Source organism: Coloeus monedula (genome assembly GCF_965178545.1).
Source record: "Coloeus monedula genome assembly, chromosome: 4".
In the NCBI taxonomy this organism is placed as follows: Eukaryota; Metazoa; Chordata; class Aves; order Passeriformes; family Corvidae; genus Coloeus; species Coloeus monedula.
This window is the reverse complement of record NC_138784.1, coordinates 62,522,553-62,536,724: the sequence shown is the minus strand read 5'-3', so window position 1 is coordinate 62,536,724 and position 14,172 is coordinate 62,522,553. Positions and strand designations below refer to the sequence as shown.

The window sequence follows — 14,172 nt, the reverse complement described above, 5'->3', positions numbered from 1 at the left end:
AAATAAGGTCCTTAACTGATGAGGATAAATTAATATGAATGTTCTGCTTAAAAAAAAAACAAAACTAAAATTTAAGAATAAATCATAAGTAAGAATTTATGTTCTCAGAGCAGCTTCTAATTTTGCAAAGAAGAAATATTTCAAGACATGAGGAAAGGAATAAGCTGTGAGTTCAGGCAATAATTTAAAATGTACATAATAACATGCATATTGCACCTTCAGGACATTCTTGTAGCTTCCAGAATATCTTTTTTTTTTTTAGCTTCCACGGAAAAATGAAAATTTTGTATTCTAGAAATATAGAAAAGGAGTTTGTAGGTGAAGAAATTCAAAATCTTATAGAAAATGCAATCATTTTTTTTGGAGGAAAAATTTGAAGGGACAGTTAAGTCCTTGACCAGGAAAAAAGACTGAAAATCATGCTCATACTATTCATGTTAGAAGAAGCAGCAATCATTGAACCATTTCCTCAGGGGTATTTCTGCTTTGTTTTGGTTTTTCTTTCTTAATATTTTCAAAAGCCAAAGAAAAGGAAGAAAAACAGCAAATGGTCTTTCTGTAACAGAAAAGACAAGATTTATCTCCAAGTCTTTGAATCATCCGAGAAGAAAAGCACTGTACAAGTAATCAAAAGTGAGTAATAGTTCATGGTGCTTAAATAATGAGCTGCTTTAAAACAGCTCTGCTATCAGAAAACACTTATAAAACCAGTTCCTTTAAGGAATCTCAGAGAATCCTAAACCTGAAACACTTGGAATAATTTTTCAACTACAGAAAATTAAGCCCCTTCTATTATCCAGCCAAGTCTGAGGAGGATTTCAAGGACAATGTGTGTTGATCCTGATACCTCTGACTGTAACATTTGCATTTTTCATGCTTGCCAAATTAATGACTGAGTGATTAATCATATCTTATATGTAATCCCATTAGCTCCTGGTTTCAGCCAACTACTGAGAATGCCCCTCCAGAGGTGAAGAGCAGACATCCATCCCCAAGACACATGAGAAGTTCGACACGCAAGGGTGATATTCACCTACACATAAAAAATACAATCAACTTACTGAATTGTTGCCTGCCTTTTGTGGTATCGTGTCCCGTGTTAACTGAGATTAGAATATTACCACCCTGCACAAGTCTATGATTGAACTCTACATGGTCCAACTCTCATTGGAGCTGTTCCAAAATTGAAAAATTCCAAATCCTTTACCATATAGATATCAACATACACCTAACCAAGTCCTTTTATGAATCACAGAATTTAATTTGCTAAGAAATAACTTAGAGCTTACTATAACAAAATACTGTAAGGATTGTGCCATCGCGTTCTTTTTCTACAGGCTAGCAAAACAACATACTAGACCTAAAGAAGTCTTAATCAACTTCCTAGCAGGATAAAATAAAGTACACAGTACTCCCAAACCCAGACTTTTATGTTTGGATGATTTTTTCTGGAGATTAGTCAGGATATCTCAAAAAAAAAACAATTTAAAAAAAATCACACATTTCTTATGTGAGTCACGATCTAAACAGCAAAAGGCAACATGAAAAAAAAGAATATCCTTTATGAAGTTATTTAATTTAGGTCTCTCCTCCGGATTTTTAATTCCAGTTTTAAAAGTTTAAATGCTTTCTAAAGTGATTTATCAGATAGATATTTCTAAGTATTCTTTGACCAATATAAGTAGCTTCCTAATGAGTGTTTCAACAAAGCTCTTCTCATCTTTCCATCTAAAAAATAAATTACAAAACCTTACCTGACTTTTGATTATTTTTAAATTAGACCTACTGCCATCTTTAGCTTTTATTACTGTACAGTGAAATAGTAATTATTCTGAAATTATTTTATTATATAATAGTCTCCCACATATTCTATTTAAATACCTATTAATGAATTCTTTTAATGTGCCAAACATTGAATTCATATTTTTGGGCTCTCTCATTTAAATAGCATGGATACAAGGTTTTCATTGACAGTAATACCATCTCTTCAAGGTACTGGTACAATACAATTAATTCATGTATCTCAAAAAAGAACTGGGGACAATATAATCCTTCACATTAGTTACACCATTGTTACTGACCCGTTATTTACATAAACCTTTCCTGAGGTGTCACTTCACTACTGTTCCTGATGATTTGTGAGCTTATTAGATTTCATACTTCCCTCCGAAGTTCACAATATTCGACATTTAGACAGGAGGACGAGATACATTTCCCTGGAACTGTCAGACAAATCTCATTGTTGGAATATGTCCTGAATAGTGATTCACCCGCAAATGAAAGCTTACAATTCAATATAACACCATCTAATAAGAGACATGGATTAATTCTTATAAGATCACGTAATAAAAAAGGCAATCAGAAATACACTTTATGTCATTACAATAAGGATTCATCATGCTTTTCAATTCAAAACCACCACAGGCCCCATAAATTTGCTGGGGGTTAAATCTGATGCCAAAATTCCAGGGCATTTTTATCCCTTCACTGGAAGAATTTGGTTTCAGGAGGTCTTTTCTCTCTCCCTCTCCACCCTGCTCTCCCCTACTTGATTGAATTATTCAGCTAGATGAATTTAACTATGCCACATAAGAGGATGGGTGGGAAAAAAGCCAACACACATACCCCAAACCACATAGCTATGTCAATAAACATCAGTAAACATCCTAACAGAGATGCAGCTCACATCCATTTTCTTGCTACTCCAGCATATTTCATTTGAGGAACTTGTATAAATTAACTGGGCCAAAAAATGTTTTTGCATAGTGTAAGGTACATTTCTCCTTGAAATATATATGACTAATGTCAACTCAATGAATGCCTTCCTCCATAAATGAGGTCTTTATTCTTTTCATTCCCCTAGAAGAAACCAGAATTACAGACATCCTGTATCAACATTTTTCTTTCTTGCAACATGTTATGGATATTTGTCTCACCACTAGACAGACTGGGGCAAAATCAGTGGAGAACTTGTTGAGTCCAGCCCCTCTCTGCCTTTTCCTAGTCAACCACTACGGACAGACTGAAAGGTTCAAAAAAAAACCCTACCCCCATGAATACTCAGAAAAAACTAAGAATCAATCCTTCTCATCCAAGTGTTTTCTCATTGCAATGTTTTAACTTTTAAATCCCATCCTTTGCACTTATACTTTTCATAATTTCACTGATTAAGCCGAGATGTTCCAATATAGTCTCTGGATTAGTTATAATACACTTAGCCTTTTAGATTCTGGACAAAAATATGCCATTCATATTGCTTATCATCTAAATAACCCTCTGAAAACAGCTTATTTAAATCTTCATTGCCCTGATCGAGCATGACAGACACCTTCTCTTCTACAAATGACATTACAAAAATTCCTTGTAAAGACTCTGTCTCTTTCTCAGCTCAGTGTTTTAAGCTGAATTAATTGTTGGGTTTTTATTCCACCTGGCATTCTAGCCTTCTCCTTCCTCATTGTCTTTATTGCAACCATGTTTACAAGCCACCAAGGACAAGCATTAATAAAGTAGAGATTGTTTTTAACAGTAGTAATAAAAAACAAGATCAGAGCACATTTGATTGCATTCTCAGGAAGAGAGGTCCTGAAAGATCTGTAAAGACATGGCATGACAGCATTATACTTTCAAAACTACATCATCAAAAGCAAACAGTAATTTTTTTCTATTGACTATAATATATCAGATGCACCATAAACCCACTAAGAAAGAAATCATGAAAAAAAACCAAGACTCATCTGCTACAAATAGTTATTATGATGATGGGATGGATATGCAGAAAGTTGATATCTATTTTAAATCTCAGTAATTACAAACTAGTTTTTAAAAATACTCAAAAGAAAGGATCAGCTTTTTCAGAAAACTTGAAACATAAAAATACTTTTTCTAGAGCGGTGTGAGAAGAATACAGTTTGTTTTCTTACAGTCTGCCTCTAAACTCAAAAAATCTTCCAAATAATCTGCTCCAATCCATTCCAAATGGTTAGCCAGTAAACCAGGTATATTTAATAAGAAGATATTAATTCTGAGTACCCACTAAAATTTGAAAATTGAAAATATCATTTTGAGTAACAGCAAAGATGAAGCCACCCGAGCACCAATAAAGAACACAAGAGCTAGCAATGTAAGTAAAACAAAATTTGGAATCTTGCACCTGCAAATCACAAGTTCTAATATAAATTGGATTGAAGGACAATGAGAGACAAATTTGTCTCCACTTCAGTCGTGGTGAAAAGTGGGCATTTATTAAAATCTTCATAATGTGCATCACTGACTATCTTACTTGAAGCCTCAGGAAGGAGACCTGTGACTGAAAAGGTCTGAGAAAAGATAAAATTAATCTTTTAAAATATTTCCTATAGAGACAGAGCACAGTGGCAGGGCAATGCACTGAGTTATACCAGTTTTGTGGGCAATACTAAAAATAATTTAAGAACAACTGCAGCAGAGCTGACTTTCCATTGTATATATTTTGATGCTAATCTTATGTAATACATTTGGTGCTGATCAGCATTACAAAGATCAGTGCTCCAAAAATATCTGAACATGACAGATAGATAGATATTCTTCAGCCTGTATCTCCATCCATTACATTCACTAAAAATAGACTATTAAATTACAGAAGGGCTTGGTTGCACCGGCGTGCAAAAAGGTGTCATCTGAGTGGGCTCAAAGAAACACTTGGCTACTGGAAGAAAGAGCTGAACACTGAAGAGTTAACATCCAAGAGTTTTCTTGCACCCATCCAGTAGTACTGGAGTTGCCAATTAGCCACAATGCCACAGACAACTGTACTCTTTTCAAGGTCTAAAACTGGTAGAAACACCAAATGCTATACGAAAATAAGTCGAGCTCAGCTGACAAGCACTGCAGACGGAAAGTCTTGGAAAGCATATATTTTGAAACTCTGGCAATCTAAGAAAATCTTAAGAACAAAAGCAATATTACTACAAAAGAAATCACATCTCCTAACTTTTGCCTTAGAGATTTATTTACAGCAGAAGGAAGTATGGATTCCAGATGCAAGAAAAAAATTACTCCAATCTGTCAGTATTTTAAGCTTCCTCTTGAACAGATTTTGCATTTCGCTGCTGTTCAGTCTCAGTCACATATTGGCTACACCCACAGCTGTAAATTAAAGGGTGCCAGGAAAGGTCCCTGGATCTGGCACGTGATTGTCTGTACCACTAAGCTGGCAGGACATTCATTAGCAAATTTTTGGCCTGGGCCAACAGGTACTTTCCCCAGTCTCCAGCCACAGCTCAGGAGAGTCAGTCCTGCAGAGACTATTGCCAGAAAGGCTCTGGCAGCCAGACACTGCTTTGGGGAAGGGTAGCTCTCCCTGATGCCATGAAGTTTTTTTGCCTTTTCTTTTATACCCCTGTTATACCTTTTTACAACTTCTGTATTCTTAGTGCTTTTTGTCTACATTCTTGGACTTGTTTGTCAAGCTAAGAGACTAAACATTTTAGAAGCTTTGTAGCTAGGGATCAGTGTGCCCCAGACCCCAAGGTCCTCTCCAGAACACATTCTGTAAACTAAGATAGAACCATCCAGGGGAAGGTCCCTTGGGGAGGGGGGGGCTCATTCAAGCCTCTCACTGGGGAATTTTTGATGGATATGCTAATTAGTAAAACCTGTAATGTTATACCAGATCTTTTGGGGGTCGGCATTTTGGTGGTGTGCATTGGGCTGCATTCCACCTGGACGTGTGCACCTAAGGATCCTTAAAATAAATACCAAGGTAGAACCTCTTTTTCCCTTCTAACCATGTTTGACCCTTGATTTTAAGACCAGGAAAAGGCATCACCCCCAGCTGGGAGGCATTGCCTGGCCCCACTGGCCACAGTGCCCCGGGGTGTTTCCAGGCACCTTCTGCTCCCTAGTACAGACATCACTGTTACCCTCCCATCTCAGAGGGATGTTCACAGCTTGTGATGGCAATTTAAGTCCTGAGTGTAAGTCACAAACCTTTGCTGACCTTGTGCTCTCAAGCAAGAGAGGCAAACATTAACACAAACACCAGGGTGACAGTGTGGAGAAATTCAAGACATAGCCCTTCTGCAGCAAAAACAAAACACGTCTTGCTGATCCACCTTGAACTGAGGCCAACACTAATCAGAACAAGCCTCGATGATAAAAATTTGCCTTCACACAGATGAGATCAAGCTCATTTACTTACTTACATTTATTGTTCTCAGGACAGTTACTTGTTTTCCACACCCACACTCTCTTTAAAAAGCAAACCCACACCACTTGGGGACAAGCAGTCAGTCATTGGTATATGCATGTATGTAGTGTTTGCCTCTGAAGAAGGGGTTGACACAACAATGAATTGTTACATTTTTCTGCTTATGCTCTTTTTTGGTATTTACTTTCTTAAATTATAATGCACTAAAAAAACCCCTGTCATCAAGCACATGCTTCTCATCATTATGACAGATAATAATACTTTTCAATAACATTTTCCTAGTTACACAATCTAGTACCAGTTAATTGAAAAGTAGATCTCAGTAAACCCTCAGAAGTTTAAAAATAATGTATATTAATTTTAATAATAGAATTTTTATGTTAGAGCCACTTTACATTTAAACATTAAGCCAGTTAAATATCAAGAATTGTTTCACAACATCTGAAATCCAGTTTCACCATTGTGTTCAAAAACAGGATCAGGCTAAATCAAAGCTTCCCAGTTACTTCCCAAGAAACTTTTTGTGCCAACGTATTACTGCTCATATTACTGCTCCAGTGCTCTGCAACTGATGCACATTCTAGAAACATGCATAACATTACATAACTCAAATATTTACCTAAGTAAATGTAAATAAATCTCAATATACTACTGAGATCCAGGACAGTGAGAAAGAAGCTGCCTACTCTATATCACAGATATCAGCTGATGCTGACTTTTCCCTCAAAACAATCCAGAATCTTAAAATGTCAGTCACCCGGGAAAATCCACACAAATGTTCTTATGTCTGAAGTGTACAGTCATCCATCACTTTTGGGATCAGAATAACAAATTCTCTCTCATTTTGTCTCTTGGCATGTCCAGTAGTAGAGGTCACCAACAGGTGATTCAATGTCCTGCCCTTTGAGGATATGTGACAAATATTTGAACCTTGGTGCAGCGACTCCAATTTTTGAGACACTTATGTATTCTCTTTAATCTCAAAATTTGCTTCTATTACTGGGTCTTTAGCATTTTAATTTTGAAATATGTTAAATACACCAAGCATTGTCTTATGTTTTCTTAAGAAGGTCAGGGAAGAATTCTTCAGAATGCCAGGAAGGACTGTGCTCTCTGCACAGTGCTTAAAAATTTCCAGGTGGCAAATGTGATAATCACAAATACCGCAGCCATTGCCCAGGCTAAAATCCTGATGAGAAGCCAAGTCTCTAGCATGAGCTGTAAAGGACAGGTTAGTAGCTGAGGGCACAGGTTAGCAGCTCTCCCAGAGCACTGCCCTCAGCCTGTATTTCAGACCTCTGCCTCATTCATCAGGTTTTGTGAGATATGGCATCAGTTCAACCACACTGAGTTAGGAGAATAAAAAAAATATTCAAATTCTCTACTTCCTTCCTCCCTCATTACACCCACTCTCCATCTCCACCTTTTGAGGGCTTCCTCTCTATGATTGCTTACAAGTCTGACAGTGGGAAAGATCTCCATTATATCATCTGCCTGCAGCCTCTTGTCTGCTGGAAAGAACCCTTTTTTTAGATAAACTTATTACTCCATAAAATACAATATTCCAAATTTAGGAAACACTCCAATTATAGGCAATCACAGCTCCCACTGATTTTAGCCTTTTCTACCCTAACCTTAGGAAAAATCTGCCTAGTTTAGTATGGCCATGCAGGGTCTTGCTTTGTCTGTACTTCAAGCAGACATGAACTTTCTCTGCTTGTGCTCCAGGCTGAGTGAGTGTTGTGTTCAGCAAGATGCCACAGCTGAACTGGTCAGCACAGACTGGAGTGGAGCTAAAATGTGCTCTGCCATCTGGCAACACAGTAGAGTGAGTTTGTGTCTGCCTAAATCATGTAAGCACACCATTACATATCCTCATATAGAAATGTTTTTTAAGATAGTTTAATCCACCAGAATTTGCCAGCATAATCGCCCCCACCTGCTCTGAAAAGCAAGTGGACAACCTCATTTTTACAATCCTGCCTCTGCAAATGACTCTTTGCTTGTTTATTGGCCAACGGATGACATTGTATCTGATGATGTCTCTAGTGATGCCCTATGGTGGGAGGAGTCAGCAAGACACAGCCTCCATCAGACAAGGCAGGAAGGACTGCTCTGGGACTCTGATCAAAATTAATAAAGATAGTCTGACAGGATGACTATAACTCTAGGGAGGAAACTGGTAGAGGTCTCCAGGTTCACAAAGTAGGAGAATCACACCTTCTCTAAACAACTGCATTTTCATGTTCACAGCACAACACATTTCATCTATGTGCAATTGGTGGGTGTGTTAGTGTATTTCAATCCACCCACATGACAAGCTGAAGAGAAACAGCACAAAAGTAAGAGAACAGGCAGTACTTACATTCAGGTAACTGAAATCATCACTCTAAAACCAGAAAGAATGCAACAAAACCCCCAACAACAAATATTGTTTCAAACTGTCCTGTGCTGGGAAGGTAATAGACCAGAGGATCAAAGAGGGCTCTTCCATCTTCAGTATCTATAAGGGACAATGGGTCTTGCAATTTATTTTTCTGCTTGTTGGCAAAATTATATATCTTGTAAATTTCAGAGCTTTTAACCCTCAATGCTTCATGACTGCTCTATCAATAGCAAACAAAAGTACAGTGATTGCAAAGTTGCAACAAAGAGATTTTTAATTATAAGAGAAACCACAACATTTCAAGTACATTCAAAACTCAGCTCAGTAAATGACAAAATTACAGGTAACCAACCGGGGAAACACAGTTTTGTTTCTCTTTCAATCATCAGGCTACCATCTTTTTCATTTTTCTATAGATAGATAAGAAATCTGATTTAAAGTAGCATATTAACAAAATCAAACATTAATTCAAAAGACTGCAATCAATGAGGCATCTTTTCCAAAAATTAACAGACAAAGTCTGTTCTGTTATTATGGAAGATTACTGCAGAGTATTATTTTAGAGCAGTGGTCTTTGAAGTGGGGCACATGCACCACAAGGATTAGGCAAGACAATACGGTGGGGTGCACGACAAAAATATCAGAACTTCAACAGTACACATATAGAAATTATAAATAAACTAGTATACATATAATGAAGGTGCAAGCTCAAAAAGTTTATACTGACAGGGATGCATAACCAAAAATCTTAAGAGATCACTGCACTAGAGGATTCTGCCACACAATTACTGCTGCCATGTCAAAGGCATTTAATAAAGATGCTGCTGAGTTATAAGCTCTTTTTTATACTTCTCAACTATCAGTTTAACAGGTAAAAATATCTCTAGGAAGCAGATTTATGAGCTCCTATCTTTTATTAAGGAGCATGGATCCTCATAAACACCCCAAATTACTCAACTTAATTTTGTTTTCCGGAAATGCAACTTACTGCCTTCTCACAAATCTCTTCCCTTCACTGTACTTATTGTAAGCATTTGAGGAAAGAGCTAATTTTCCTGATGTGGCCAGTTAAACAAGAGCACAACATGTTGCATGGATCAATCAAGACAGGTGATTTAAGGTATTTGCAAATGGGAATGGATGACTCCCCTGGAATTGAATAGAGGAGAGAAGTTAGTGTTCTTTTTCATCTGGGCTACCTCACTTGCAAGAAAAAGTGGCCACTGAACAAAACCTGGCTCAATAAGCAGACCTTTTGTTAAAACCTATGCACTGGATTGCAACGTGCAAATGCAGAAGAAGAAAATTTTATTCTTATCCAAAACATGATGATCAGATTTGTTAATATCTTTTCCAATCTGGAATGAGAAGGTTGTGGAAATAGTGACTAAACAGAAATCCGGTGGTGTCTGTAATCATTATGAAGATGTCTGGCCTATCTATTTTAAGGAAAACATGAATAAGAAGAAACAAGATTATAATGGCACAGAGAAAATATACCAAGCACCCTTTCTCAGCACCACAAAACACATGATGAGTGATGAAAGCTAATACTCTTAAATTAACAGAAATATTTTTTAAATCTAGTGCAATGTATAATTATCCCTTCAAACTCTGTATACTGAGAACATCTGCAATTACACTGAGTGAAATTAGGACAATAATTCTGAATGCTGCATGGCATACACCAACCACATCAAGCATCAGCAAGGGGATGACTAAAGATTCACCCAACAGCAGAATGTATCTACATATTGCTTCCAGAGATTATTTCTTATCTTCTCTGAACCAGTTAATACAAGAACAGGTCTCAGGTGCAGCAAGTTCTTGATGTGGGGAAAGCTGAAAAGGGTACAAAGCCACAAGTAACACAGACAAATGTTTTGGATTTACAGGAAGAGGCCATTTTTTCTTAGTCATCTTAGCTTTAGGACTGTATGCACAGACTGATAGATGCTGGTTTTGCTCAAAGGTAAAATCTTTGAATCTTGAGTAACATTTTTCTTGTTATTTGTCTACTTAAAGATACCTGGAGAAACAGTGATGAAATCTCAGTGAATTGCAATTCCTTGTTTTGGGAAACTGAGTAAATAAAAACCCTGACATCAGAATGTCTCAACATTTTTAGAACTGCATATTCCAGTTCTTCACCTTTCAAATCTACCTGCAATATTACAACATTAAAAAAAAAACTTAATTACTTTTTAAAGTCTCCTGCCCCCATCTTCCTTCACTGAGAATTCTGAGATGCTTTTGTTTACTTTTAATTTGGAAGAGAACTCAATTTCATATTCCTCCAGGAAATTAAATTTCCATCTCTAGCACTGTTCTACTGTAGCTATCAGACATGAAGCATCTGAGCGGATATGTTACATGGTCCCCTTCTCAGCTTTAGAAAGCTATTGTTGGAGGCTGGATTGCAAGACTGAATTAAGATTGCATTCTTGGCTAAACCACTAAAACATAATGAAACAGTGCTGTCTGACATAGCTCCTGTTCTACACATGGTGCACAATTCAGGCTCAATCTGTCTGTCCAAAAATAGGCACCAAAAAAAGGCTAAGTTGTTCCAGATTATATCCAGAGGGCTGGCAAGCGTGGCACAGGACAAGTGGGAGAGCCGTGCCCTGCTGGAGAGGCAGCTGGAGGCTAGGAATGATATTTCAGCACCTCAAAGATGGCTCTTGCACTTACGTCTTGGCAACTGTGTTGAGCACTTCTGGTTTTTAAATTTATAATGTGTACCAGCAAGGAAAGAAAGAAGTTTTAAAAAAGGTAGCTGTGCAATACTCTTGATTTTATTTTACAGTTTGTAGGTATGTGCTTGAAGGACATTGATGTTCATCCTGCCAGGTTGAGTAATCCCATCACTTAGCTTTTCAATGTTTCAGGTTTGCATTTTCAGTTGTCAAATCCAAGAAGTTCAAGGGCTCACACTCCCTCTTTCCTTCTACATTCTTTTACTTTAAGGTTAGCTAACACAAAGCCACAAATAATACACTTATCAGCTTATTTCTAAGTATCTTGGTTTTTTCAGGGTTTCTTAAAAATTTGCCAGCTGTCTAAACACAAAATGATGTTCACTTCCAAAGAATCCCCTGGCCAGATTCAAACTCTAAGAAGTTGTTAAAGAAGATGAGCACAACCCTGCTACTTTCACAGTTACAGCTGATGGGTCTTTTTTTTTCCAGTTGAATGCCACTATTTGACACTACACTCTATGATATATAGACAACAATGTATTTTTTTTACCTATGATGATTCTCACAACCTACTAAAAATCCTCATTTCTGCCATAAGCAGAAATTTTCATCCTGAAAATACAAAGCCATGATTTGATAGCCTTAAAAGCAGACCCAACTTAAGCACTATGCTTTAAACAGCTAACAAAATAATGCCAACATTTGTTTTTATTTAAAATTTAAAATATTCTTTATGGCCTTCATGACTGCTTCACCTATGTACCTTTTCCTTACACCATGTTTGCAAACTTCTAAGACAATCTAACAGACAAGGTAAACAAAGTATGTGTTGCTGAATTTCAATTTTTTCAGAGCTATTTAGAGACAACAGATGTGTAAAAGGTAAACAGAAACCATACTAACTAAATTGCTGTAATGTTTTGTAGCCAATTGGTACAAAAAATATTAGCAAGCATCTTTCTTTAAATGAAACATATAGTAAATGAATGTTACTGGAGTCTGAGTCTGCTGTCAGAATTAATGTTGCTTATTAAGTGAAAATCTTGTTTACAAATACAAGTAGTTAGTCATTTCTGGTGGGTCTGCATATTGCAAAAGTTAATTTTCATCTCTTCATAAAAAAACCATTACAATTTCAGCAACAGTCCTTAAGAGAAAATTGTTCATCTGAATTTTTTTTTTGCATTATGACAACATTCACTGTACTATCCATAGGCTCCTTGAAGGGTCTTGCCCAAAAGATAAGGCTTTAGGGATCCTTCTTCTATTCAGTTTAACACTAGATGCCACTGCATGGTAAATGATTGGAAATATGTGACAAATGCGAACAAATCAAAGGTCAGTTAAATGTATGTCAAATAATAAATATATGGAAAAACCCAAAATTTCTCTCAAGTAATGAAAAATTGTATTTGAATCATCCAGATTTTAATACCATAAAGATGCTGTATCATGTAACTGATGTAATATCAAATGTTGGTTAATAAAAAACTGAATTTAACAGTCTTGATTTTACTTAATGACAGCTACAATTTTGATGTTTTAAAAATTAATATGGCAAATTCAATTTGGAGTTATACAGATAAATTTTACCGCTATCAATAGACTGAGTTTGTCTGAAGGTAGAATTTAACTGAAAATGTTCATAAATACAATGGAAAGCTAACTGGAAGGTTTTGTCTATCTAGATTGCTTTACTGTTATGTTCTAAATCTACAAAAGCCAGAACACCGTACATGTAAAAACATTAGGTTTTAGAAATTTAAAATTACTTACAAGCTGCTCAGACTTTACACCGTAAAGCTGAATGGTCTTCGCCACATTTTTGGCCACAGCTAGACTCAGGTCTGGATCAACAGCAGCCACATTCAGCTCACTGGAAGCAAAGATTACAAATCTCAATTAACGACTAAACAGTGCTGTATTGAATCGATAAAGAATTAACTATGAATACACAGTTACGTGGCACGTCAATTTAGAGAGAGTAACACATACAACCAAGTCTTTCCACGCACCGTAATTCAGTTTACAATTTAACAAGTCATTTGGGAATTTTATGTGCAGTGTTCCTATTCTAGTAAAAATGAGCAAAGTTTAGGAATGACACTTCAGCATGAAATCACTATTAGTAAGCCATTCAAAAATATTGACAGCAATTAACTACATTCAAGCTTTGGCAGCAGCCTTCAAACATTACAGGTGAATACACAGTCATTCAACTCTGGAATTACATGAGCTGTGCAGAAATACCCAGGGGATGCCTTAGCTTGACACAACTAATAAGCTGTGTTTTAGGCAATCCTTTATAATAAAAGAGGCCCCAAAGGAATGACAGGGAACAAATGAAGAAGGAAAAGACTTCTAAATCATTTCCAGTATTTTTTGTTCATGAACGTCTCCAGATCTCCATCGGCTGGGGCTGCATTCAGAACTGCTCTGCTGAAGACAGGCAAGCACAAGAAGCATCGTGTTGCTTGTGGTGAGTTTAACCTCTCTCAAGAGCTGGAGAATCACTAGGCACCCCAACCTAGAATAGTCATGTCTGAGAACTCTCTAGGGCCCCAAACACCATTAGCTAAAGGTAACTCTGGAAAACTCAGCTGAAATTTCATAATTTCATAATTCTCTTTTTCAAGGAGCAAAATAATATCAGACACCAACAGACATGTTCTGAGCATTTGCAACTCCCAGTCACAAGTACTATGTCAGTATTTAATACTTTACACACACAAACATACTGTGAATACTGCCCATCTCTTTTCAGATTTTATTAACCAGAGTAGAACTTACCAAAACCTTATGAGGGAAAATGCACCACTGGTAATTTAAGTATCCCATTCTACAAATTCTACCTGGAGTAGTCATCTCTATCTTTTATCTTGCTGTTTTACTTC

At 36.7% G+C, this 14,172-nt stretch overlaps 1 protein-coding gene across 1 annotated transcript in view; it reads right to left on the bottom strand.

The window, feature by feature from the left end:
• Nucleotides 1-14,172, bottom strand: part of COG5 (component of oligomeric golgi complex 5) — a 185,545-nt gene that overhangs the window by 28,997 nt on the left and 142,376 nt on the right. Inside the window, exon 14 of the mRNA XM_082280227.1 lies at nucleotides 13,055-13,154. Within this exon, the coding sequence (XP_082136353.1) occupies nucleotides 13,055-13,154 (100 nt within the window). The remainder of the gene's footprint in view (nucleotides 1-13,054; nucleotides 13,155-14,172) is intronic.